Source organism: Paralichthys olivaceus, chromosome 7, assembly GCF_024713975.1.
Source record: "Paralichthys olivaceus isolate ysfri-2021 chromosome 7, ASM2471397v2, whole genome shotgun sequence".
Lineage (NCBI taxonomy): Eukaryota > Metazoa > Chordata > Actinopteri > Pleuronectiformes > Paralichthyidae > Paralichthys > Paralichthys olivaceus.
Genome location: NC_091099.1, coordinates 12,390,930 through 12,414,635, shown reverse-complemented (window position 1 = coordinate 12,414,635; position 23,706 = coordinate 12,390,930). Strand labels below are relative to the sequence as shown.

The following is a 23,706-nucleotide window of genomic DNA, read 5'->3' as shown; positions in this document are numbered from 1 at the left end:
TCCACACAAATATGCTCCAACACAAATGCAATGAGTTGTTCACCAAACAAAAGCATTGTTTCAAGCGCACTTGAATTTCATATTTACTTCACTTTATGGAGGTCTGAGTTAAAGCTATGACCTTGAAATGAAAATCCTGAAAACAACGGGAAGAGCTAATGAATGGTATCTCACACTGCATCAACGGATCAGTGGCACTTCAACAAGTTGCTGACTTCTCCATTGTGTCCGATTTATCCCGGCAAACACAAAGTGCGCGCACCATGAGCAGGCTCTTGTGCAGGAACATAATGGAACAATAGATCCTCTGACTACAGATAAGGACAGCAACAATTCATGGTCAAATAAACAGCTATAACACCTACAATAGTATCTCACAGCTGAATCAACAGTGTGCGCGCAGCTATTCGCCATCAGCTCTGGCTTTGATCATACGACACTTGGCTGCCGCAAGAAAATACTGTTTACAGAATTAGCCCTGTGTACGTCCAAGGCCCTAAATATAGCAAATCTGATTAAAAGCAGTGGAGATGTCATTCAGTGGGAATGAGATGTTAGTTCAAATATTAGTTGATGTAAGGGAATCGGTTACAGTGCTGCAATTTGTGAAGTGCTTCCTGATTACAGTCAGCAAGCTCTGATATTTTACTTTGAGATTACAGCTCAAAACTGTTCTGGATAAAAGCCATGGACAAAAGACTCAATATAATAAACATTATTTGCAGTATTAATTACACTGTGGAGAAAGCCCAAAGTTAATTAGCTGTTTTTGTGACATTTGGCCATTCTCACATGGGATTACATCATCAAGACATGTCAAGGTAACACAGATACAAAGCTAAAAAAAAGACATAAATTTCAACAGGGTATATGCATCTGTTTACACCTTTAAATTACACATGTTTAAATGCAGGATTCACATAAATGTGTATGTTCTCGCTCTTGCTCCATTTCACTCATACTGTCCTATCTATAAAGGCAAAATGCCCCCAAAAAATATCTTAAAATAAATTGTGCGGTGAAAACAAAGGCATGCTAAAAACCTGAAGTTGATCATGAGAAACCTTTTTTTTTCCCTCATCTCTCCGTCTTTTTCCAAGTAACTGGTGAACTTCCAGCAAATGTTTTATATGTGAATGGGCAAGTCCACGTCTGTGCATCTTGTACACATTATTTTTTGGGCTCTTTGTAGTTATTCAATCAAATACATCTGTTTCTGTGTCCTACCTGCATTTTTCATTGTTCTTTTTTATGCTTTTGTTAAAGTACAACAGTAATGTAGCCATTTACGTCGTCCTGGAGTCTATACCAACACAGTGTCCAGTGTGTCTCCCTTGACACAAAGACCTACGCTCAGTGCTGTCTTCATTTGGCTGATTTCGACTTGGATCGACCCACCTGACTTGCATATCTTTGGAATGTACCTTTGATTATGACTTCAGATATCTGACGATGTCTAAATATGAGACTTGTTTGAGATAACTGCCAAGATGTGGAAACACATGTCTGCACAAAATACTTGGGTTTAACAAAATAAGAGCCAGCTTTTCATTTCAGTGGGCTTTTCTTGCGTCTGTCCTCATTCTATATCCAGACTTTCTCATGGTTGTGCCAATAAATCCTCTCTGGCTGAAAACTGTGCACGTTGAAAGCTGTTTGGTTTCTGTTCATTGTCCTGAATTATTAACACGGTCTGGGAAGACGCGTTACATAAGGCCCTGTGTTTACAACTGAAACGTTCAGTTTTTCATTTTAAGTTCGGGGAAGGAAAACACTGACTTATTATGCCCCAACATCCCACGTGTGTCAGGCTCAGGCAAAAGAGAACATGGCTTGATGAATGAGAGGTCTCTTAGCACAGGTTTCTAATAGTAGAGGCTGCGCACAATCCTATTGTTGTGTCTCAGAAAACTGAGGTCAGGATGTGCACACAGGGATTTGTTAAATGATCGTACTTGCCCCTCACTCTTTTCCTAAAAACTGCAGACTGTACAAAAACTGGCAGCATGCTCACATTGTTGCTTTTTTATTTAGCTAGTGATTCACCACCATCGTCCAACTTTGAATATAGCTTTATAAAATTATTTATACCGCTTATCATTTGCAGGTCGAAGCAGGGACTTGGGGCCAATCCAAGGTGACATTGAGCGAGGTGGGGTACACCCTGAACTGGTCGCCAGATTCACACCTACGGATAATTTAGAGTCTCCAGTTAACCTAACCCCATGTCGTTGGACTGTTGGAGACCCCCAGCATAACCTACTCGCCAGGCATAATGGCCGCCCTCCTCATCTCCTGTTTGAGGTAGTGGCAGTTTTATTCCCTGTATGTTTTGTCAGGGAGTTTCTTGTTGTTGGCATGTGCTGCTCCTAAAGTTAACTTAAGCCTGATGTGAATAGTCAATGTTATGAATGTTCAACTTGGAGGTCAGCTGTTTATTTTTTGATCCAGAAGACTGGATATTTGTATGGATTACATGTAAAAATCTAATAGAAATAGCTGACATGAAAAAGCAAGAACTCCAGCGTAATGTCAGCTTAAGAAAATCGAAAAGCAAAAATGAAGTGAAATAACTTTCTAAAAGTAAAATTTGCACTGACACAGACTTGGTGCCACAACATTATTGTTTATTCCGCTGTCAGATGTGAAGCACCGAACATACAAACATGCTTTGTAATGGTGTTTCAAAAGCTTGTAACGCTCCAATATTAATGAAGGGATGTGTACAGCTCGCAGACATATTGCATAACAGAGAGCCCTCTCACGCAACACACACACACAAACAGCAAAATGAGCCTTTGAAAGTATAGTAGCTGTTGAGCTTTTATCTAAACCAGCCGCTAGATAAGAACAACAATACACTGCTTATTCTCCTAATAACAGAAATGTGTTTGTCTCCGGCAATGTTCCCCATCACATCTACATTCCTGCAAAACAGACAATCCTCACAATCAACTAATAACTAAATAATCACTTGTCCAGATCCAACAATTAAAACAGACCCAGTGGTTCAGTGGGAAATAAAAAAGGGTTAATTTCCTTTTTGATTTTACATGCACTCCAGCTTCTCTCTATGGAGGCCACTGTTGAACAGGAGAGAAGTCGTCACACAGCCAAAATCTTCCATTTGGCCACTTTGAAAAGCTCCTGCTGCGGTCATAACTGCTACATGTGAAAAATCAGAGCTATGTCAGGAATGGTCATCTGACAGCGGGGCTTCGCCTCCTTGTAGCCTCTGCTGTTCTACACACTTGGTACAAACAACAGCTGCAGCATGATCACACCGTGCCAAACGCCTTGGCAGAGGACTCACTCTGCCCCCCGGGGAACTAACCACACCCCAAAACTTAAAACTCACCCAGCGCTCCCTTTAAATTGCTGACTGTAAACCAATCTGAGATGGGAGGGCTCGTCATACTTTCGAATCAATACCTCATCAAATATCCCCTTAACCTTATATTCCTGTGGCCTTCAGCTTATCATCATCGAATGTCACGCGGTTTCGTAACTAAATTCTGCATTGTGTCAGAAATACTATATGGAATACGGTGAGCTCACGAGGAGAGAGTTAAAACTCCACCTGCCTCCGCCTCTCACACGGCACATTGCAGCCATGACAGGCTGTCCGGTCATTGTGTACCGGAGGACTTAGTGGGATGTCATGGCCCGAATACCGACAGGGTTATGCTGGTCTAGGCATCTTACAGACCCTCTCTAGCCTTTTAAGGGCTGCCAGGGTAGAGGGGTTTGGGGGGGGGGTCAGATGCACCTGTCAATAGAGGGAAGGAAACAGGAGAAGGGAGGGCCTCACAGAGGTTAAATGAAACGCTGTGTTTGTCCTGCTGCCAAAGACAGTTGGACGGCCAATTACCTCACCTGGTTAATCCTTTCAAGCGCACTCACCGTGCTGTGTGAATGCTGTCCGCTCTCCCACACATGCATTTAACAACCATATCATACAAGTCCTCTGTTGAGAGGAGGAACACTCACCAATCCCCTTTGCATGCAGTGAAATACAACAGGCAAAAGGCGCCATCAGTCGATGACTGTGACAACTGTCTTGAACCAATCGCAGATGGACACGCAACTATCCAGCTCACGTGCTAAGTCGCAGGTCCATTGGGCAGAGCTACAGAGAGCTCATGGATCTCTCCGGGAGGACTTACCCGCTGGGCTGGAGCCCGCACCTCTTGGTACTGAAAGGTCTGTGGTATCCAGCATGCCAACTAATGAGATGCACAGAGTGATGAGATTAACCATCTGCAATCCTTCTGCAAAGCGAGCAGAGCGTGTGAGGGAGATGCAAGACCAGACATGAAAATGTCATGTAGATGTATCTCCACTGCGCAAAGAACACGGAGGCATGTTCTCCCACCTGTGTTCTCATGGTTAGGGAAATATCTGCTATATGATGGAAGAGTGGAAAACTAAGCATTCCACCAGGAGGACGCACCTTCAACATGCAGTTATTGAGGCACCTACTGGAGTCTCTCCTAAATGACACTTTCAAGAGACACACTTAAAAAAATATGTTGATGAAAAAGAAAGAATATGGTGAAAAACAACTATCAGGTAAGAGCCTCTGTGAACTGGTAGGTCTGCTGTATGGTTAAATTTGAGTGAGGTATTTCACACCTTGTTGTATGTTCTTCTGTGGTATGAGGAGCAGCTGAATCTTGCAACCGCCTTCTGCACTGACTGAGTCAGACCAGTCGTACAAGTACAGGCATAGACTGACATCATTTTGCCACAATGCTGACAGAATGAGAAGTGTGATGAGGGGCATCTCAGGGTGTTAAAAAGTATGTATAAAACAAATACAGTATTTCACCCTTATATCCAATGCCATTCTGGAAAAAATGTGTAAATTCTACTATACTATATATGTATTTTAGGATAGAGAACCAAAGAAATCCTGAAATTATCTATTAATTATAAGTTAGATGAGAATATAAGCAAACCTGCACTAAGACATTTACTGTATTACTTTACTTATTTTGTGTATGTGTATGTAAGTGTAAATGTCATAAAATTACAGTAAATTGCTTCATTAAACATATTAACCATCAGTAAAAGTTGTAATCCTTAAATTAATAGAGTCATAGATAATTTTTACAGGATTACTCTATTGCTTAAAGGTCCATTGTGTAAAATTTAGGTGAAAGGGAACTATTGGCAGAAATGTAATGTAGAATAATCCTCCTGATGTTTTCACTAGTTCGTTTCATCTAAATTGTATGAATTGTAGTTTTCTTTACCCCAGAAAAGGCCCTTTATATTTAAATACTTTATATTTACATCGAGGGGACCCTCTCTACGGAGGCCATCATGTTATTTACATTGGTCCAGACTGAACAAACTAAACACCTTTTGAGTTTTTATAACAATTAAAGTCTACCACAGGTTCTTTTTTGATTTGGAAGGGGAGGGTGAGGTGAGGGGTGTTCAGCTGCAACATGCAATTTCAACACTAGATATCACAAAATTCTACACACTGTACTTTAATGGTCTGGAATGTTAAATTACATTGAATATTATGTAAAAATACAAGGAACACACATCCTTTTCCTGAATGTATGTATTTGTATATCTATTCTTACTTTTTTTGTATTTTGCAACTTTTGTTTCCAGAAATTTTACCTTTGTTTTACTGTGTGAGTCTATATGCAAAGTATGAAGAGATGAGGCGAAGCCTTTTTTGGATAAATCCAGGCTTTTTTGTTTCCAGTCTTTATGCAAAGTTGCAAACTTGGCTGGATGACTATCATCAGTTTTTACTAGAATCTTAAAAAATGTTTATAAACAAAAATTATGCTGCTGGATTAATTTGATGCTATTATCAAAGAACTGTGTTAATCTATTAAATCAAACCTAGTCTGAGTGGTCTGAATTATCCTTATCTTCTGACCAAATGACTGAACCGATCCACTAACCTGAATTGCCAGCACTGGTGGGCCTCTGGGGGCCTCCACTGGAACCCACATTCCTGTGCAGAGAGGCCTGCGGAGGGGACAGCATCCCACTGTCGCTCAGAGAGGTGGTGGCTGCTGCCAGGGACTGACTGCCCAGAGTCCCCCCTGGCTGGTACATGGCATTAGGGTTGGATACAGGCACAGCCACATGCATGGAGAAGTTCTGCTGAGGCAATGCTGTGGGCTGTGGAGGAGGGACACACACACACACACACACACACACACACACACAAACACACACACACACACAAACACACACACACACACACACACACACACACACAAACACACACACAGACGCACACAAAAAAAAGAAGATATTTACACACAATCATACTGAAAATCCAAGGTCTGATGATGAGTCTGAACAGTGGTTGTCATGGCATCATTAACAAAGAGCTACCCCTGAGGTTCAGCTTAAATAAAGTAAGAAATTCTCAAAAAATTCAGGGAGAGCTTACTAAAACTGCAAAAAAACACAAGGTTAGACTATTCATTTTAAGTTTTCATTAACACATTACATGTAGAATACACAAATCTCCAGTGCTACAACAGTGCACACAAAACACAGAAAACAAAAAATCCAATAAACATGCATTCAGGTGATCACTTCGGCATTGCAGCAGTCAGCATGACAGGCGTACATTAGCGTTTTGAGACCCCCCCTTGCGTTGACATGTTTCTCTGTAAGACAGAGAGGGGTGATGGGGGGGAATCACAACCACAAGAGTCGTGACTCACTCGCATTTACCTACAACGCGCTGACTGTGCAAAGCACAAGTGAGAATGACAGGTGGCAGTGAGAAACGATTCATCATAGCATTATCCAGTGAGCCAGTCGGGTGTTATCATTAGTTGGTTAATGGCAGAGTGATGCTCCTCAAGTCAGGAACAGAGAGAAGATGACTGCTTAGTAAGCACCGTGTTCTTGCACGTTTCTAATATTGTCACGCATGATAAGATCACAAAAAAGATGTGCGGTAGTTTAGAGGGTGAGCCGCTGTGTTACTCGATGAAGGAGAGGGAAGACGCTAAATGATAGCATGTGTGCCGGTGAGCTCTGAGGACACTTTGCTGCCGGAACTGTTTCAGAAAAAGAGATGTTTAATGCTAGAATGAAGCCAGAGAGCGGCAATAGGAGGATTTTAAGTGAATAAAATTTAAATGAATTGCAAAAATTGTAAACTATAAAAATAAATAATCTTTGTTTCTTTTGAGAGATGAGGTGGAAATCAGGTTTGAGATGGAAATAACTCACCTCTAAAACACAGAATAAACACACCCTTATGATAAACACTCACTTTATATGAGTATTTACTAAAGGTTTTTTAGGTGTGTGAAGTTTGTTTGTGTTGAAATATGTTAACATTACCATGGTATCAGGTTTATAATCTTTCCAGCAGAAGAATGCAACATTTCACCTGTTAATGAAATGTGATCTTATCAGGGTGTGCCAAAATATCAGCTGCAGAACAAATCAACGTAAAGAAAAAAAACTAAAAACCAAATGCACCCCCAGTGAAGTGGGCATTAATCTTAAGCTACAGTAGATCTGAAAGAAGTCGACAGAGGTTCTGGGGTATAGGGTAAAAAAAAAAAGAGGAAAAAAAGGTTAAATGAAAAAAAAAGGTGTGAAAATCCTTTGTGCCACAAAGCCAAGCAAAAACAGTGCATTTACAGTACTTACGATTTTATGATTTCTCATCATATTATCAAACTCCTCATTAATTTTTTTATACTTTTCTTCTGTGTGAGGAGTGAGGACATATGAGGCATCGGGGTCCGGGCTATCACAACCTCTGTGTTCTTTCTTGTTTAGCGCCTGTAGTGAACATCAACATAAAGACAGGGATCAACACAAAAGAGCAGGCGACAAAGGAAAGTACTTACACCACAGCGCTTGTACATTAAATCACTCTCTTCGCTTAGTTTGCCGAAATGGTCGTCCATGAGGGGGCTGTGCCCGAAACAGTCATCGGGATCAGGACTAGCACAGTCATTATGGCCTTTGTTTCTCAATTTCTGAAAGGAAATTGCACAGTTGAAAAGAAACAGTATACTATACTATACATTTCTTTTACTTAAAAACACCAAGCATTACTATTATTATACTCTGACACCATGTTGCACTTTTACTATTTATTATTTTTATGCCAATTTTAATTATTTATGTTATTATTTTTACATCTTATATAGTGTGTAATATGCAGGAATTTTCCAGTTTTGGCATCAATAAAGTACATGTACAATGTATCTATATGTTGCTATGATTTTTTTATTTTTTTTAGTATGTCATACTGACAGTAAAACATTCACAGCTGCTCCAGCATCATAGTTTTACATCAGGCTCTGGAACAAGTTGAAACTGAAATGTCAGAAATAATCTTTCACCCTTCAGATGTGTTTGGAGAAACAAAATATTGTCCTCTTCCCCCTTTTTCCTCTCTTCCCCTCGACTTTCCCCTGTGCCTCCGCCCCTCTGCTCTGATCATCCTCCCCTCTTGCTGCAAGTGCATGTTTGCATTTTTCATTATATTTCAGTTATCATAAGCCAACCAGCTGGAAAGGAGCCGCTGCATGAGAAGATTCTTACAGCGGAGCACTTCAGTTTGTCCCACACTGTAATTCAGTACGGTAGACACTCGTGGGATCTTTTCTAAGTTAATGCATGTATAACAGGATGAAATGGATTATCAGATGTGGTCAAAAATGCCTGTTTGAGCATGAAATTTTACAATTATTATAAAAGCAAAGAGCTCATGTGCACAGAGTTATAAAGAGCCTATTCTGACCTCAGGGGGTAAAACACATGTCGTACAACTAAACAAATAAATGCTGAACACTGTGCTCACTTTCATGCAGGCAGTGCTCTGCTCCTCATTACAGCTCTGAATAGGAGTGTTAACAAGACTCGCTGACAGCATGTGACAGCTTGTGATATCGAGGCAGCGTACATCAAAACATGATTTATGTGTGGCTCTGAAGGTTTCTCTATCAGGCTGCTGCAGGTCCACGGCAGCGCCCTGCCCTGTCTGAGGGCTGCCACGGAGGCCTCGTGTCTACAGGAAGGTCACTGACTCCTGTGGATGTAGGGGTCAGAGAGTGAGCCAGAGGAGTGTTACCTACACACACTAATGAGACCTTATTCTCTCTCTTTCTCTTTGCGTGTGTGTGTGTGGCATGGTAGTTCTACAGCTGCTACATCCTCTGGCATGACAATACATTTAGGTCTGTGCAGACAATGTGGCTAACCCAATCCTGCTCACCACAACCTCAATGTACATCACATTTCCTAAAAACTGTGCCACGGCTTTATGAGGCTCCTGCCGAATGCCACTGCTCATTAAAGTCTGTGCATCTGCGTCTGTTCTGTTTCTGAGGGCTGTGCTGTGCATTTTTGGGCATGAGAACAATGTTAATCGAAACTGTACAGACAGAAATGTGGCACTGTGCACAGCTTAGACACAAATGGAAGTTTAAAGAAGCTCCCACATTTTTTCATACATAAGTATCCACAATGCCCAAAGGAGAGCGAGAAAGAGGGAGAGGAGGCCTCTGGATAATGAATGGCCAGCACAGTACCACAGATACATTACTGTTTGGTGTGGTACAAAGCAGTGGCATTCTTCTCATTCTAAGAAAACGCCTTGCTGATTCATTTCCTGTTTACCGAGCGTGTTCTCTTTAGTTAGGGTCCTGAAAGGCCTGTGTTTACTGGGGTTAAACTATGCACTTTCTCCTCCAGCCGAGCCAAGGATCCGATCCTAACCTGCAAATTTGAGCTCCAACCTGCTCATTATGTGAATAGCTCGGTTGGAGCGGTCAGGCACGGCTGTGTGATTTGGGGCAGGGCTGCTCCACTTTCACAACAAGCCTGGCCAGCCCTCAGCACACCGCACCCACTGGCCCACGCCATTTAGGGAAAGGTTGCAGCAGCACAGTGGGTGAGCGGGAACCAGATAGCGGCAAACAAAGACAGGCACTCAGCACTCAGATCTGTTCCACCATACATGACAGGAATCACTGCAACACATGTTATCTTCAAAAGATGCACTGAAGCCGTGATGCTGTGGAGCAGCGTATACACAACGACATTTGGCGTGCAAGCGCTAATCATCTCGGGGAGTTACTAATGTATATATAACAGTGAAGGCCCGGGAAAGCATGGTTTTAATTCTCTGTTAAATGACTTGGCATGTTCTGGGTGTTCCACAGACGCTGCCCACAGCTCTCGGTGAATGGATCAGTAAATCAGCACATGGCCAAACAGGTGTCCCTCTTCCAAACACCTGTCAAGACCTGGCTCCCCGTGCCGGCCTGTCTGAGGCAGCCGTGCACAGACATGGCCGTAGAAGGGACCGCATGGATCACATGTATCCCTGAAGGCCACCCGACCCCAGATCAACTCTGCTCTTAGGTGTCAATGCAGCAGATTGCTCCAGACACTACAGTGTTCCGACCTAGAAAAGGGGAAACTTAGTCGACGATGGTCATGCAAATTAAAAAAAGAATAGATCACTCCTTTTTGAATTATACATGTTTGATGAAAGCGGTGGCAAAATGCTTCTAAAAATGACAGTGAATCAAGTGGGAGGGCTTGATTTTCAGTAGCGTTTTTAAAACATGAAAGATGGGCTCTTTATTATAGGAGGGGAGGGGGGTTGCCTTGCGTATAGACAAGGAAACTTGTGTAATCTATTCACAAAGGCCCTGAGGGACTCACAAAGATGAGAGGGACCAAGGCCAGCAGCTATTTTGTCATAGCAGCCACAAACCTGTATTGATAGAAATTTGGCTCTGCGTGGCCTGACGTCAAACCAAAGCTGGGCACTATTGTCTGTGTTTGCATGTAAGTGTGTCCATCAGTTTGCTTGTGTGGTACTTCAAATTCTCTTCAAGAAGAAAAAAAAATCGTCCATACCAGGAAGCCTTGAAGCTTCCTTATCCTGAAGAAAACATCCATCCATCATCTCCACTTGAGCCCCCAAGACTAACTTATGAAACCATGGGGAACATTCAGCACAGTAAGTACCTCTCCAGGTTTGCAGTGTACACTGTGTTCAGCACAGAGACAGTGCAGTAAGAGGCAGCCTTGGACATCACTTTGATTTGACATTGTGAGTTTTTAATGTTATTCTGCACAATGGAATTTCTATTGGATATAAAAGTTTCATATTGTGCCTATACATTGAGCTCAATATGGGACATTGGATTTACTTGCAGGCACTATAGTAACATTTTTCTTTTCAAAATTGAACCAAAACCTAATGCTACTCAATGGATTAAATGTAAAAACTAAACCATTGCATAAACCAACTACATCACCTCTTTCTTGAGAGGTACTTTCAGTGAAATGGGGCCCGATCAATTTACTCTGCTGCTGTGAGTCTTGGAAAACCATTTTACTCTGATGTTCTCCATCTCTTTTAGCAGGAGAGCTTTCTGCATTTAACTTATTCATGTACTGTAGAGTACTGTATGTGAATAGGACGCATGGTGAAAGGAGGAAGATAGTGGGTATAAAAGCTGAAGTTCAAAATTGTAGGGGGGGTGGCTTAAAGAAAGGCACGATGAGGCTGTTTCCATAGATTCCTCAATTGTGCCTGAATCACAGCAAAAGGCTATACTTACAGTAGCTTTTGCTTCTGCCGGAGCACCACCTGACCTGTGACTGGTGCACCACAGCTCGGATTACCAGCCCCTCGACGAGCAAGACAGCTTGTAGCGTGATGGCAACGCGGCAGGAAATTACATGAAATGTTTCAAAAGTGGAGTACATCACGAGTGTTTAATGCATGTTGTGTTTGTTCCATCCCTCCCTGAAGTGCGGAGAAGCAGCATTTTAACCGCTTGTTGTGGAGTGGGCCGAGTACCCTTGCCTGGTTTCAGCCGGGTGTTCCAGTCTCTCACCCCACACCGCTGTGAATTAGCCCTTGTGCCCGCCACTACGCTAAGCAAGGTACCGTGCTAATCCACATGACATCACTATTGTGTCCAGGCCGTTCCATCTAATGTGCTTATCAAAGGGCTTCTTTGAGTGGGAACATACTAGGAAATCAGCATGGGGAGGCGGCTGATAGGAAGGCTTTTATCTGCTGAGGAATATTTCTGCTCTTATATAACATCTTAAGAGACTTCCACTACCATCATGTTCCCTTTCCCCCCGTGGTGCTGTAGTCTTCACTTGAGGGGAATAAAAGCCTCTTTTTGTTGGTCTTCAGGCACTCTATGCCAGTGCCCATGCAACACTAGGTTACTGTAATATAGGAAGCCTTTCCGCTCGCTCCTTTTCCCACCACATATTATGAGTTGGGAGTGAGGGGCTATTAGATAAGGAGACCTCTGTAATTCCCAGACCTATCTTGTTTAATCTCATGACCATTACACATTACGGACTGATATCAGGATATGAGGCTGGATTCGTGTCCTTCCTTTGGCTCACTCCATTGTCAAGTTACTCAAGGGGGAGACAGGAAGAGCAGCAGGAGGGGGCGAGCGCTCAACCTTTATATTATTTTCATATTGTTGTCTTGCAGCTGTTAGAAATAACAATATACAAAGTGAGATTCGATCCCCACTTGACATCACAATGACATTGGACAGACCGCAGTGAACTAAGAGTTCAAAGTCAGTGGGCCATTAATCCAAAGTGAGTCATGTTCACTAAATCTAAAGCTACCACAGAGACAAATTCGTCATTTTCCATCTTAAATAATGTGAATTATCACCTGCCTTTGAATGACTGGTTTGCCAATTAAATATAGCCCACCCATTTTACTGAATAAGAGGCAATTGGAAGTGCAGTGAGCAGTCCCTTCAGAGCTTTCTGCTCTGAGACTCTGGTGATGACGGAAGTGACAAAGCTATTAGCTGCCACAATCAGAGAGCATAGTCTCAATCAGTGGACTGCACACTCTCAGTATAGACTAGAGGGAATTGAACTACAAATTGAGGATGAAGACAAACCAATGTCATCATTATCTAAAAAGAATGAGAACATGCACTCTGTTCCTACTCTACATACAGAAAAGGTGGCACAGATTAAAAAATGATCAGAGGAAATTACAATCCAGACAGAAACGGATTATTGAAAACCTTTCTGATGGTTTTTCACTCCCGGTATCTCTGTCTCACTCTCCGGCTATCGCTCTCTCTCTGGTCATTGAGTTGATCATTAGCTGTCAGGGCCCTTGAAACCATACCCCCAACCCTGAACTCCCATTCCTGCTCGCCTCTAAAATATTCATAAGGACAATTAGGAGTTCCGATAAGGCGAGTACGGAGGGCTGGGGGGGCGTGCGGCAGAGAGGGCAGGATGTGCCAGCAGGACGTCTGTTCTGCAACACTCTATACCCAGACCACAGACCTGTCCTCATCAATCTGAGACCCAGCAGCGTCCCTTTTTGCCCCACGGTCAGGCGCGGCAGCCGGGGGAAGGTGGCACGGTGCCAACTAACACCCCAACCCCCCACCAGTCCCACCATCACCACCACCACCACAAATCCCAGCAGGCCTTGCTCTGTCCTAGCCCCTGGGCAGAAAGGGTTGGTCACACAGCACGCACGGTGGGAGGAGGGGGGCACAAGGGTAAGTTGACTGTTGAACGAGCTAACTCACAGAAGCCACCCCCGCACACAAGCAAGGTCTCGTTTCAGACGCCTGGCCCACAAGGTCGCTGAAGAACACAGAGGGTGGACTCACGGCTTCTGGTCCTAGTGATCATTAACATAGAACCACTGTCGCTCTGCAAAAACATCAAAACAAATTCTGTCGCTGTTTGACCTACATCATATTCAACACATGCAGTTTATGGTTTGAGCTCAGTTCGAGAAGCTCACAGTTTTGAAAGGAGGAATAATGGCAGAGAGCCGAGAGGAGAGATGGCAGCACATCTTACCCTTCTCACTGTGGTGATTCTACTCCTTATTCTTACAAAGAATTGACATTTGCCCGCATTTTCACAGACACAATTTAATAGCTTATGTCCCTAATTGTTTTTTTATTGTGTAGCAAAAAAGTTAATTTCTTCATTTAAACAACATTTCAACGTGCTTTTTACCTAAAAGTATTAATACTAAAGTGTAAAATAAGCATTTAAAATTTACCACAGCCCATTCCAAACAGGCAGGTTTAGAACAGGCCCTGCACTAGTTAAATGATCAACATACTACGACATGGGTCAGGTGAATATCTCTCTCTCTCTCTCTCTCTCTCTCTCTCTCTCTCCCTCTCTCTCTCTCTGGTGAATAAAAGTTTTTATGTAATGGTTTTAGCTACAGATTTTGAAATATAGCATATCTTATTTTAGAGCTCAGAGTATTAACTCATTAGTGTCACTGGAAAATAAGGTTGAGAAGAAGGCATCATGGATTGTTGTCTTTTGTTATTGTGTCTCCTTTTATTATATGCTCTCTGCAACACCCTCAGTTTGAAATGAGACATGTGCACTGTTGAGAGGATGGAAAAAAAGCTCTGACGTCAATGAAGCACGACATGTGCCAAAAGCAAAAAAATCTCTTAGCAGTACCCTGGTAACAAGCATCACACACCGGAGCAGAGACATAATAAAACAATGAGATGCAATACATGATGGATTTAAAATGCACAGAGAACTAGTTCTGGATAATGGAGTTGAGCAATTCAGCAATTCAAAGGGAAACTGTAGTAAAGCCCTAAAGGAGAAAACCCATATAAAGAGAGATGTGGGATACTGCTGGTTATGGTCAGGTTAATTCTAGTAATCAAACTACATTTTAATAGTTGGGAAGTCCAACACCATTACTCTGCCGCCAAGTAATTATTAATGAGTACTGTATCTGTTCCATACGTTCCATAGCAGAGATATATTACAGAATAATCTGCCCTATACTCGCATGTACATTAGCACATCTGTTTCATTACACTCAGAAAACTACAAAAGAGGGCCGGTGACCCTTTTTCACTGAAAGCCCAGAGGAGAAGGAGTCCTTGTCCTATAAAAAGAGCCACTTTGAAAAGCAGCATGTTGCTCGCAACAGAACCATTAATAGAGCTTCAGTCACTGTGGCAAGACGAGACTTTCAGACAACTCTCCGCAGACTGCTGCTGAACAGACGATGGTGTACATCAAGAGAAGAGGAATGACCGAATCAATGAACAGCACTATTAACACTGTCATAACTTTATATGAGGCTGTAATAAAGTATTACCACATCATGAACAATTATTGAAAAGATCTAAGAAACAACAAACAACCTATAAAAATATATTAGGTTTGATTTAGTTGATTATTGACTATGTTTACACAGACAGCAATATTCCAATATTAACCTGATTCAGACAATAATCTGAATAAGACCCTGCCTTGTAAACATCATTTTGTGATTGCCTTAACCTGAATAAAGACACACTCAGAATAAGCATAATCAAACTAGAATGTGACTCAGCAGAGCAAATACATGCACCAAGGTCCAAAAGCTATTTCAATTCAGTCAAACAGCACGACATTTCATACACTCATAGGTCAGTCTTATAGATGTGTCTGATTTTTATTTTCATCAAGATCCATGAATTATTCTCTAAGAAAGTGGTAAATAAAAAAGGTGGAAAAACGTTGCAACGCAATGTTGAAGTAGGTGAAAAGAAATTCTGGATCTGCACCAAAGTACAGCATCCTCTTAGCTTTGTGGAAATTCAATCAGTTATTTTTGTACAAACAAATGGTCAGGGGTAAAACCTCATGGCAACGGTAACAACGGAATGTTTAGTTGTTTTTTTCTTATTTATAGACTTTATTCAAATGAACAGCTACATTCCAAAAATAAAATGACATTTTGAAAAAGAAAGATTATGATTTGTAACATGAATATGACTTGAATATTCTATTGGTGACTCATGTTAAAATCATAATTAAAATGAATGTATACGTAACATATGAAAGGAGTTACTATTGCTAACAAAGATAAACCTTGCTGCGTTTCACTATAATATTCAAGAGTTCTTGTTTATTTTTAACTTGTCCTACTGCACTAGTCTGAAAATAGATGCTGGTGCTGCATTAAGAGCCAACTTGTTTGTTTTGAAGAGCAAGTTCATTCTGGAGCTGACCTGGCCCCAAACACGGGTCAAAGGTTAAGTGGTGTACAAAACACTCTCTGCACACAGGAAACAAGAAGTAGCTAATCCTTACAACGAGGTGTGTTTGTGTGCGTGTCAAATTAAGAGACGATAATGGGATTTCAGGAACATAAGTTAATATCGCACGTGTTACTGAATCTGCCTCTCCACACACAGAGAATAAACATCATTCTCGTTAGAAAGCAATATCGCAAATAATGAAAACCCCCTGATTAAAATATATATAGTTCTGAAAAACAAGATCATCATACTCATGGTAATCCGCAGTCTTGTGCATGACCTATAGTGGAAATGAAAATATAGAAAATCATTTTAATATCACTCCAATAAATCACAGAAGCCCCAAATGTGCGCATACTTTTAAAAATGTAATATTAAAAATGGCCTCGCAGAAAATTTCACATATATTGAAAAGCAGTGGAAAATCAACATCAAGCCAATAAGTCTATGTCAATAGCAATGACATTTGGTTTAGCTTAAAAATGATTTCTCATCCTGGTGAAATACCAAAAAGGAAAATAGTAATATGATGACGGCATATAAAGTCAGGGAGGAAGACAGAATTAAAAAGATACTGGAGTAAAAATGATGTTAATGAAGTCAAATAGGCTCGATCTGTTGATGATATTAGAAAAAATACCAATATCTTGTCTGTTTTGCCACGTTTCACCTCATTGATCATTTATTCGCTGTAGCTTCACCAGAGCTTTTGAATAATCTATCGTTTACCATGAAGCGCTCCACTGAAGAAACTTGACTTGACTTATACAAATGTCTGAAAATATCAGACTTTTTCAATCAAATATTTGAAATAATAAAGAATCTGCTATGAATTCTGATTTGTATAGACTCTCTCTTTCCAAACCATTATAAATAGTCAGCTAATTATAGATGTACATAATTAACATTAAGAAATGATGGATATTTCCATCTAGAATTGAGTTTCAAGTGTAATATTCCCTTTACATATAAAATGTTTAATTAAATTGTTATTCTGCATTTCTCAAAATAATAGCTGACTTTTTTTTTTACAAAAACAGAGCAGAGAACACACCTATGATTCTCAGAGGACCTGAACTTGCATTAAGGAAAAACCGAAAAAGCAAGAGAGCGACTCGACTGTATCTAACTGTAAAGATCTTCTAATGTAACTGGTTTATTTGACATTCTGTGAAATAGATAAATGCTTATTTTTAAAACCTCATGGACTTTAACATGTCCACATGTAATCTGTGGATAATGAAGATGATACCCAGTCACAGTGGAGAGCTGCGCAACACAGCAAATTTACATCCACGGGTCCAATGTCAAGACAGAGGAAGGAAAAGAAAATCCAAATTTCATGATTACAGTTATTGTATTTTTCTGTCAACATATGGACGAATAAACTGAGCTGCAGCCTTGTTTAAATTAAAATTGTTAAAACGCCAAGAATTACTTCCCCAGAATAAACAGATGTCAGAAAATAGCATTAGAAGCGCACAAGAGCTACAGAGACAAAAAAACATACTCACATCCACGCAGGACAAAAGATCTTCAGAGATACGCGAGATTTGAAAATGGCTCAAGGTTATTTGTAATAAAACGCTGCTAATTGTGAAAAGTGAGTACTGCACTACAAAAAGAATTACATAGCATGATATGTGTGAAATGTAATATGCATGTGCACCAGCCAGAGCCTCATTTGACTGTTCTTTTATGTTTCTGTGTCACGTTTGTACAAAAAACACACTCAGGACAATTTGCTTAGTGTAGTTTCACCATGTGTGCTTTGATAGTCAACGATTTGTGCTGCTACTGTTAAAGCACAAACAAACTGCAAAACACAATATCCTCAGCAGGATTCAGAGTTGAAGGCACATTGATAGTAAATATTTGCATGGCTGAAGCTTGTTTTTTCTCCCTGAGGAATATCTGATCAGAATACTGCTGATGGAGAAACAGATGGGTTTAAAAATAATGCAAGGCAATGTTGTGTATTTTGCATACAACACTTTAAAAGATAGACCTCTGATACTTGTAAACTTAATACTTGTATTTACCAAATTGTAAAAGGTGAGAGGCCTCTTTCTATTACTCTAATCAAATAAAGAATGTCATTTATTGATCGAAGGTTAAAGTTTCCTGTTCCTTTTTTTCCCCTCACGCTCTTTCATCTCCTCTTCCTACCCCCCAACTCCCGACCCCATTCCCTGATGCAGCCTCCATTTCCAGTACGCTACCAGCAGCAGGATAATTGATCAATCATGCTAATTGAAGAGTCTGGACAGCTAGCCCACCATAGCAGATGTGCCAATTTGCATTCATTAGGATAGAAATGAGTCTTAATCACTACTCAGCCTTTGATTGACAACATAAACACCCCCTGTCTGAAACTCCTTCAGCCCAGAGCTTTTTATTAAGTGGTTTATTCCATAACTAGCAATAGTAAAAAAATATTATTTCTTTGAGCTGCAAGTCCCTGAAAATGCACTAGTGAAGCGGTAAAATAATAATAACATTAATAATAATTAATACAATGCACTGTGCTGATTGTGCATGTAGATTTTGACAGTCTAAAATCTGCAAAGGGCAGAGAGAATATCACAAACACAAAAAAGGATTCTTGTGTGATTCAGATGAAAACACAGGGCTTGACATTCAGTAATGGTCAAAATTTACATATCTTATTGAATGATTATCACAGCCCCATTTATCACAAAGCCTAACTTCAATTACCTGACTATTTAATGCTTATTTCCTCTTACTGTGGGGGTCTAGCGAAAAGGGGACGGTTTCTTTATGAATGCTGTCAACAATGGCCACTCATATATAACACATGGAAGAAAAGCAGAATTTCCCTATGAATGATCCCAGATTGTTTACTCTCACAAATCTTCGGGGTAAAAGACATGAAAGGAGCAGCGAAAAGTCAATTCTCTGCATATGATGCAGTCCAGTTATTGACAATTAGGGAAGCATCGGTATTTGTCTAAAATTGCATTCACAAATTGGGTTAGAGCCTATTCACAACCCTGATTTTATAAGATTACAGTTAAGTGTTGGCTTAATGTTGATTCCATGTGCCTGCAAACTTGATTCTTCCTAATCCATATTATATACCTGAATTGCTCAAAGCGAGGACACATAGATGACAAATGATGTCTGTGAAGTGACGGACTGCTTTTACGGTTTCTGCCGGGGACAAAGGGGTCTTTCTGTGCGCGGGAGAACGGTGTGAGGTTTGTTGTAGAGCGTAAGCGAAATCAGATTAGCTCCAGTAGCGGAGAGGGGAGGAAGAGTAAATATTATTAGATTAATGTAATGACTAACAGCAGTGTTTTCATTTGCAGTATAAACTGAATTTGATAGAACGCACAATTGAGGCCACACCGTAGAACTTCATCGGTCATGTACACTCCTCACTGGTACACAACCCTACTGAATACTGCATTTATGTCCAGTGATGAGTATGATATTAAGATGAAAGCATCATTTGTGTGGTGATCAGGAAACATGTTTTTTCTTTGCTCTGATTGGCAGGAGTGTATTTTGTTTTAGTTGGAATTGCAGATGTTGCTGTTTTAACAGACCAGTAAAACAAAAGTGAGCATAGATAAAATAATAAAACACAACTGAATATTGTTTAGAAAATTAAGGAACATTTGCGTGGCAAAAGGACAGATTTCATACAGTAGTTCACCTGTCGCCTGGGGCGTTAGCAACATTGATACCAAAATATACACACACACACACACACACACATAAAAGAACAATCTGAGCCTACTGCTCTGCTTTGGACAGTGAGCCAAGTTTGAGACAAAGTCCACAGCCCTCCACTGGGTTATCACACTGTGGCCCAGGCATGCATCCATCTGTGGAAAACATGGAGCCTGCTCTCCCACACCGCACGGCTCAGCCTTTATCTACAGATGGTACTACCGAGCGGCACCATGACCTCTGATTTAGTTTCTCACACTGAACCAGCTTCCCAGCAAATAACAGTGTGAGAGGGTTTTTCTGGCCCTCACAAACCGGACAAATGAGCACATGATTGTTTGCATGGCAAAAGATTGGTTTAACGCAATTTAAAAATTTAGATAAGTGTCCAGTGTAAGTGTCCTCATGTGAGGCGCATTTCGCTAGATAAACGGGGGGAGGGGTAGATTCTTCCCATCATTACAAATGCATCAACTCCTCTGTGCTGTGTAGGAGGATCTGTGCAGCTGTGTAGAAGCACACGACCGCAAATCAGAAGGGGAGATTCCGTATTCCTCTTAATGTATGAGCAAATCAACATATTATCCACCATCTTCAACACAAGCTCTCCTGCCGAATGAAGAGTGGGGTAATATGGCGATGTCGTGATGTGGACTGGGTTGGTTACTTCTGCTCTGCTTCTTCACTTCTGAAACTTGACCACGTAGCCAGCAGGCAGAAGGGAGGGGGGTGTTGTGCATATCTGCAAAGATGCTGGCCAAGTGAACGTGGACAACGGCGGCTTGTTCTCGCCTTTTGTGCAGCGGGGCAGCTTCCTTGAGAGTAGCCAGAAGGGCTAAGTGGGAAATCAGCTTGGGACCCCTGGAGCAACATAACGCACAATGTACACTGCAATTACTCTGCGCTATCAACATAAACACACATCAGTTGACCAGAGATGTATGTGATAGAAGAGTGCGAGGGGAATGACCCAGCTGATAGGGACCGGAATGTGCTTGCAGCAAAAGTCTTGTTTAAAGTAAGACAGCTTCCAGTCACGGCAAACACAAATTCGTGGTCACTCTTATGTAAGTAAGGAATGTATCCATGTATTTTTTATGCAGGTGAGCCCCTGCTCAGCTCCGAGGGCCCCTGATGGTGGAGTGACTGCATGAGTCTACTGGATGCCAAAGCACTCTTCTGCAGCTCTGCCAAGCAGGTAATTCACAGGCAGCAGCAGCAGCATGAATAAAAGATAATGGGCCACAGCTGACTCCTTTATGCTGCATGTAATTTCACTAATTCCTCCAAGTGAAAGTCTTTTCCAAAACTGGGATTCTTGAAAATGTTCAATCTCACCCACCATCTTAGCGTCTCTTACTAGATGAGCTATAATAAAAATGCTGTATGTTGTAGTGGACAGGTGGCTGTAACAAAACCAGAGTGTTGCAATGCAGCAGTCTTTGTGCAGAAAACATTATTTCAAATAAGAGCTATAAAAATGAAGGGGAAACTGGTTATCAATAGTCATTAACATACATTGTACATGCTTTTATTTAGTCAGCTTAGATACCTGCCTCTTAAAGCCGATCTTGAATGAGCCACACATGTGCCAATAAAAGATGTTTGGAACATGATGTATCTCTAATCATTCTCATTTACTCTGGCTTTTACACTTTTGGCTGACAATTTTATAAACTGGCATAACAAGTGGATTACTCTTCCGCTAGTGGCCGGGCACGCAGAGGCTGCCAGGAAAACCCCAAAATGTTTGTTGAGTTTTATAGAGGAGCGTGGAATGTACTAAACACTGTATTTTCACTGAAATACTTGTCTGTAATGAGGAATAACCAGAGAACTGAGCCTTACAGGTACAATATCTATGGGAAACAGGGTCATAATGGCGGTCAGCAGCTAATGTGTGCATGCATGAGCAGAGATAGCTTCTTCACGTCCGTTGATGGGCATGAGAGACGCTGAACTTATCAGAGAGTGCAGACCTCCTGTGGCCTATCTGAATGGTGACGAGAAGGAAACTGTTATTTGTTCCTCACAATTGTCTGTTACCCTTTCATCAACCACAAAGCTTTTAAGGCTAAATATGTTTTACAGTGGGAATCCAGCCCTAAAATTAAAGTAAATGTCTTAGTTTTTTCTGAATTTTAATATCAGTGGAGAAGAGAAAGTACTGGATTGCAGTGAGGGTAAAAGGGGCATGGTGGGAAGTTTTTCTTTGCAAAGTAGGAAAGCGACACTCACCTCTACAATGTCAGAGTTGGTTCTGCTCTCATGGGGCTCATTGTACTCTGTGTATTTCAGCAGCACTTTGTCCATGTCAGTGCTGGCGTACTGGAACAGTTTGTTAGAGCTGTTGAAGATGATGAGGGCTATCTCACAGTCACACAGTACGCTCAGCTCGTACGCCTTTTTCATCAAGCCAAACTTCCTCTTCGTGAAGGTAACCTGAGGAACACACAGAAAGCAAAAACCATCCATTGAAGAGGAAAACGGTTTCGCTCAAGGGAAGTGAACAAAGAGAAAATGTGAACATAAAAGTAAACTTCGTATTCAGTAGTTTATTTCTCCAATGACATGTTTGTTGTGTACAGCAATTGTCAGGGGTGGAAGAATTAAAAAGAGCAATAACACAGTGTAGAAATCCTACTATAAAATTCTAAGTCCTCCATTCTGATGTACTAGAATAAAAGTTACAAATATATTGTCAGTAAGTAAAATACTCATAATGGAACATTGGATTTTTTTTGTATTCTGTATTAATGTGCTAGCAGCTATTTAGTGTTGTAGTTTGTGGAGGTGAAGCTAATTTTAACTATTTATATCATCATTATCTGTTAAATGTAAAAATCTTAACTTGAATAAAGTTTTAAAGTTTGTCATATAAATGTAAAAGACATTTTGTAGAGCTGCTCGTTTATAAAACTTTTATCAAGATATGTAATAAATCTGAGTACAGTAAAGAGTCCAACCAAAGAGTTCTGAAACTGAACAAACCCATACTCTCATCTGGAGCGTGTAAGCCAGGAAAATACGAGTATTAATGGTCTCATTATATGACAACAATGTTTCTGTAACCAAGGTGACAGTTAACAAGATCGCCCCTCCTTTAGGGATGATTGCAATAACAGTGTGTGTGTCTGAAATGTCTAGTTATCAGGCCAGAGGTCGAGCTAAGACGCACGAGTCAGCGAGCTGAGTCAGAGGTTTGGAAACAACAGGGGTCTGTACATTACTTTAGCCCCTGACTCCATATACGGAAAGCTATCTCTGTAGCGCAGCATAACCCTCGTAACATGAGCCCTCAGATGGGACTTGGGGTCATACATCACTGCGATGGTAACGCAAACCCTCCCTGCAAAGTGACTTTATGTCCTGCATCTCTGCAGCTCTGTCTCTGTGGTCGCCCATACACACATGTCATTATGTTACGCCATCTATTTACAGTATGCGACACTCACTTTGCAAGCGAAAAACATTCTTCACAAGTATGGTGGACAGAAAGGCAGCTGTTCTCTCTGTTGGTTTTTTTTAATAGCTGATTGCAGGATGTAGTTTTTTTAATTTGTGCATTTGAAACCAGGGCTCCGGGTTTATGTTTATCTGGCATGTTTCTTGTCAAATGTGTATTCTGTTGTGTGCCTCCTGAGTGTGCTGGTAAAAGCTTTGAGCCACAGAGGAGTGCATGTGTCTGTATTCTCCATCAGTCTCACTGACCTACTAAGCGAAGAGTTGAGCAGATGAGCAAGCTTTTTTCAACTTTAATTGGTCACAGCTTGCGGCTGTACCCTTATTTTAACCGTTATAATGCAGCATAATCCTATGTGTTGCATGGAGCCCATGTAACCACTCAGGCAGCCGGGTCACTCCAGCTGAGATAAATGAATTTCAAATCTTCCGCACTACAGGTAATTACACAGGACCA

At 41.1% G+C, this 23,706-nt stretch overlaps 1 protein-coding gene across 10 annotated transcripts in view; it reads right to left on the bottom strand.

The window, feature by feature from the left end:
• mef2aa (myocyte enhancer factor 2aa) overlaps nt 1-23,706 on the bottom strand; it is an 89,687-nt gene that overhangs the window by 8,271 nt on the left and 57,710 nt on the right. For 5 of the 10 annotated variants that reach the window (XM_069528572.1, XM_069528577.1, XM_069528573.1 and 2 more), the window contains 3 exons: nt 22,026-22,229; nt 7,660-7,794; nt 5,934-6,156 (listed from right to left, as the gene is read on the bottom strand). In XM_069528572.1, coding sequence (XP_069384673.1) covers nt 5,934-6,156; nt 7,660-7,794; nt 22,026-22,229 — 562 coding nt within the window. Of the gene's footprint in view, nt 1-5,933; nt 6,157-7,659; nt 7,795-7,862; nt 7,995-22,025; nt 22,230-23,706 lie in introns of all 10 variants that reach the window. The other 5 variants (XM_069528575.1, XM_069528579.1, XM_069528576.1 and 2 more) reach the window with 2 other exon arrangements.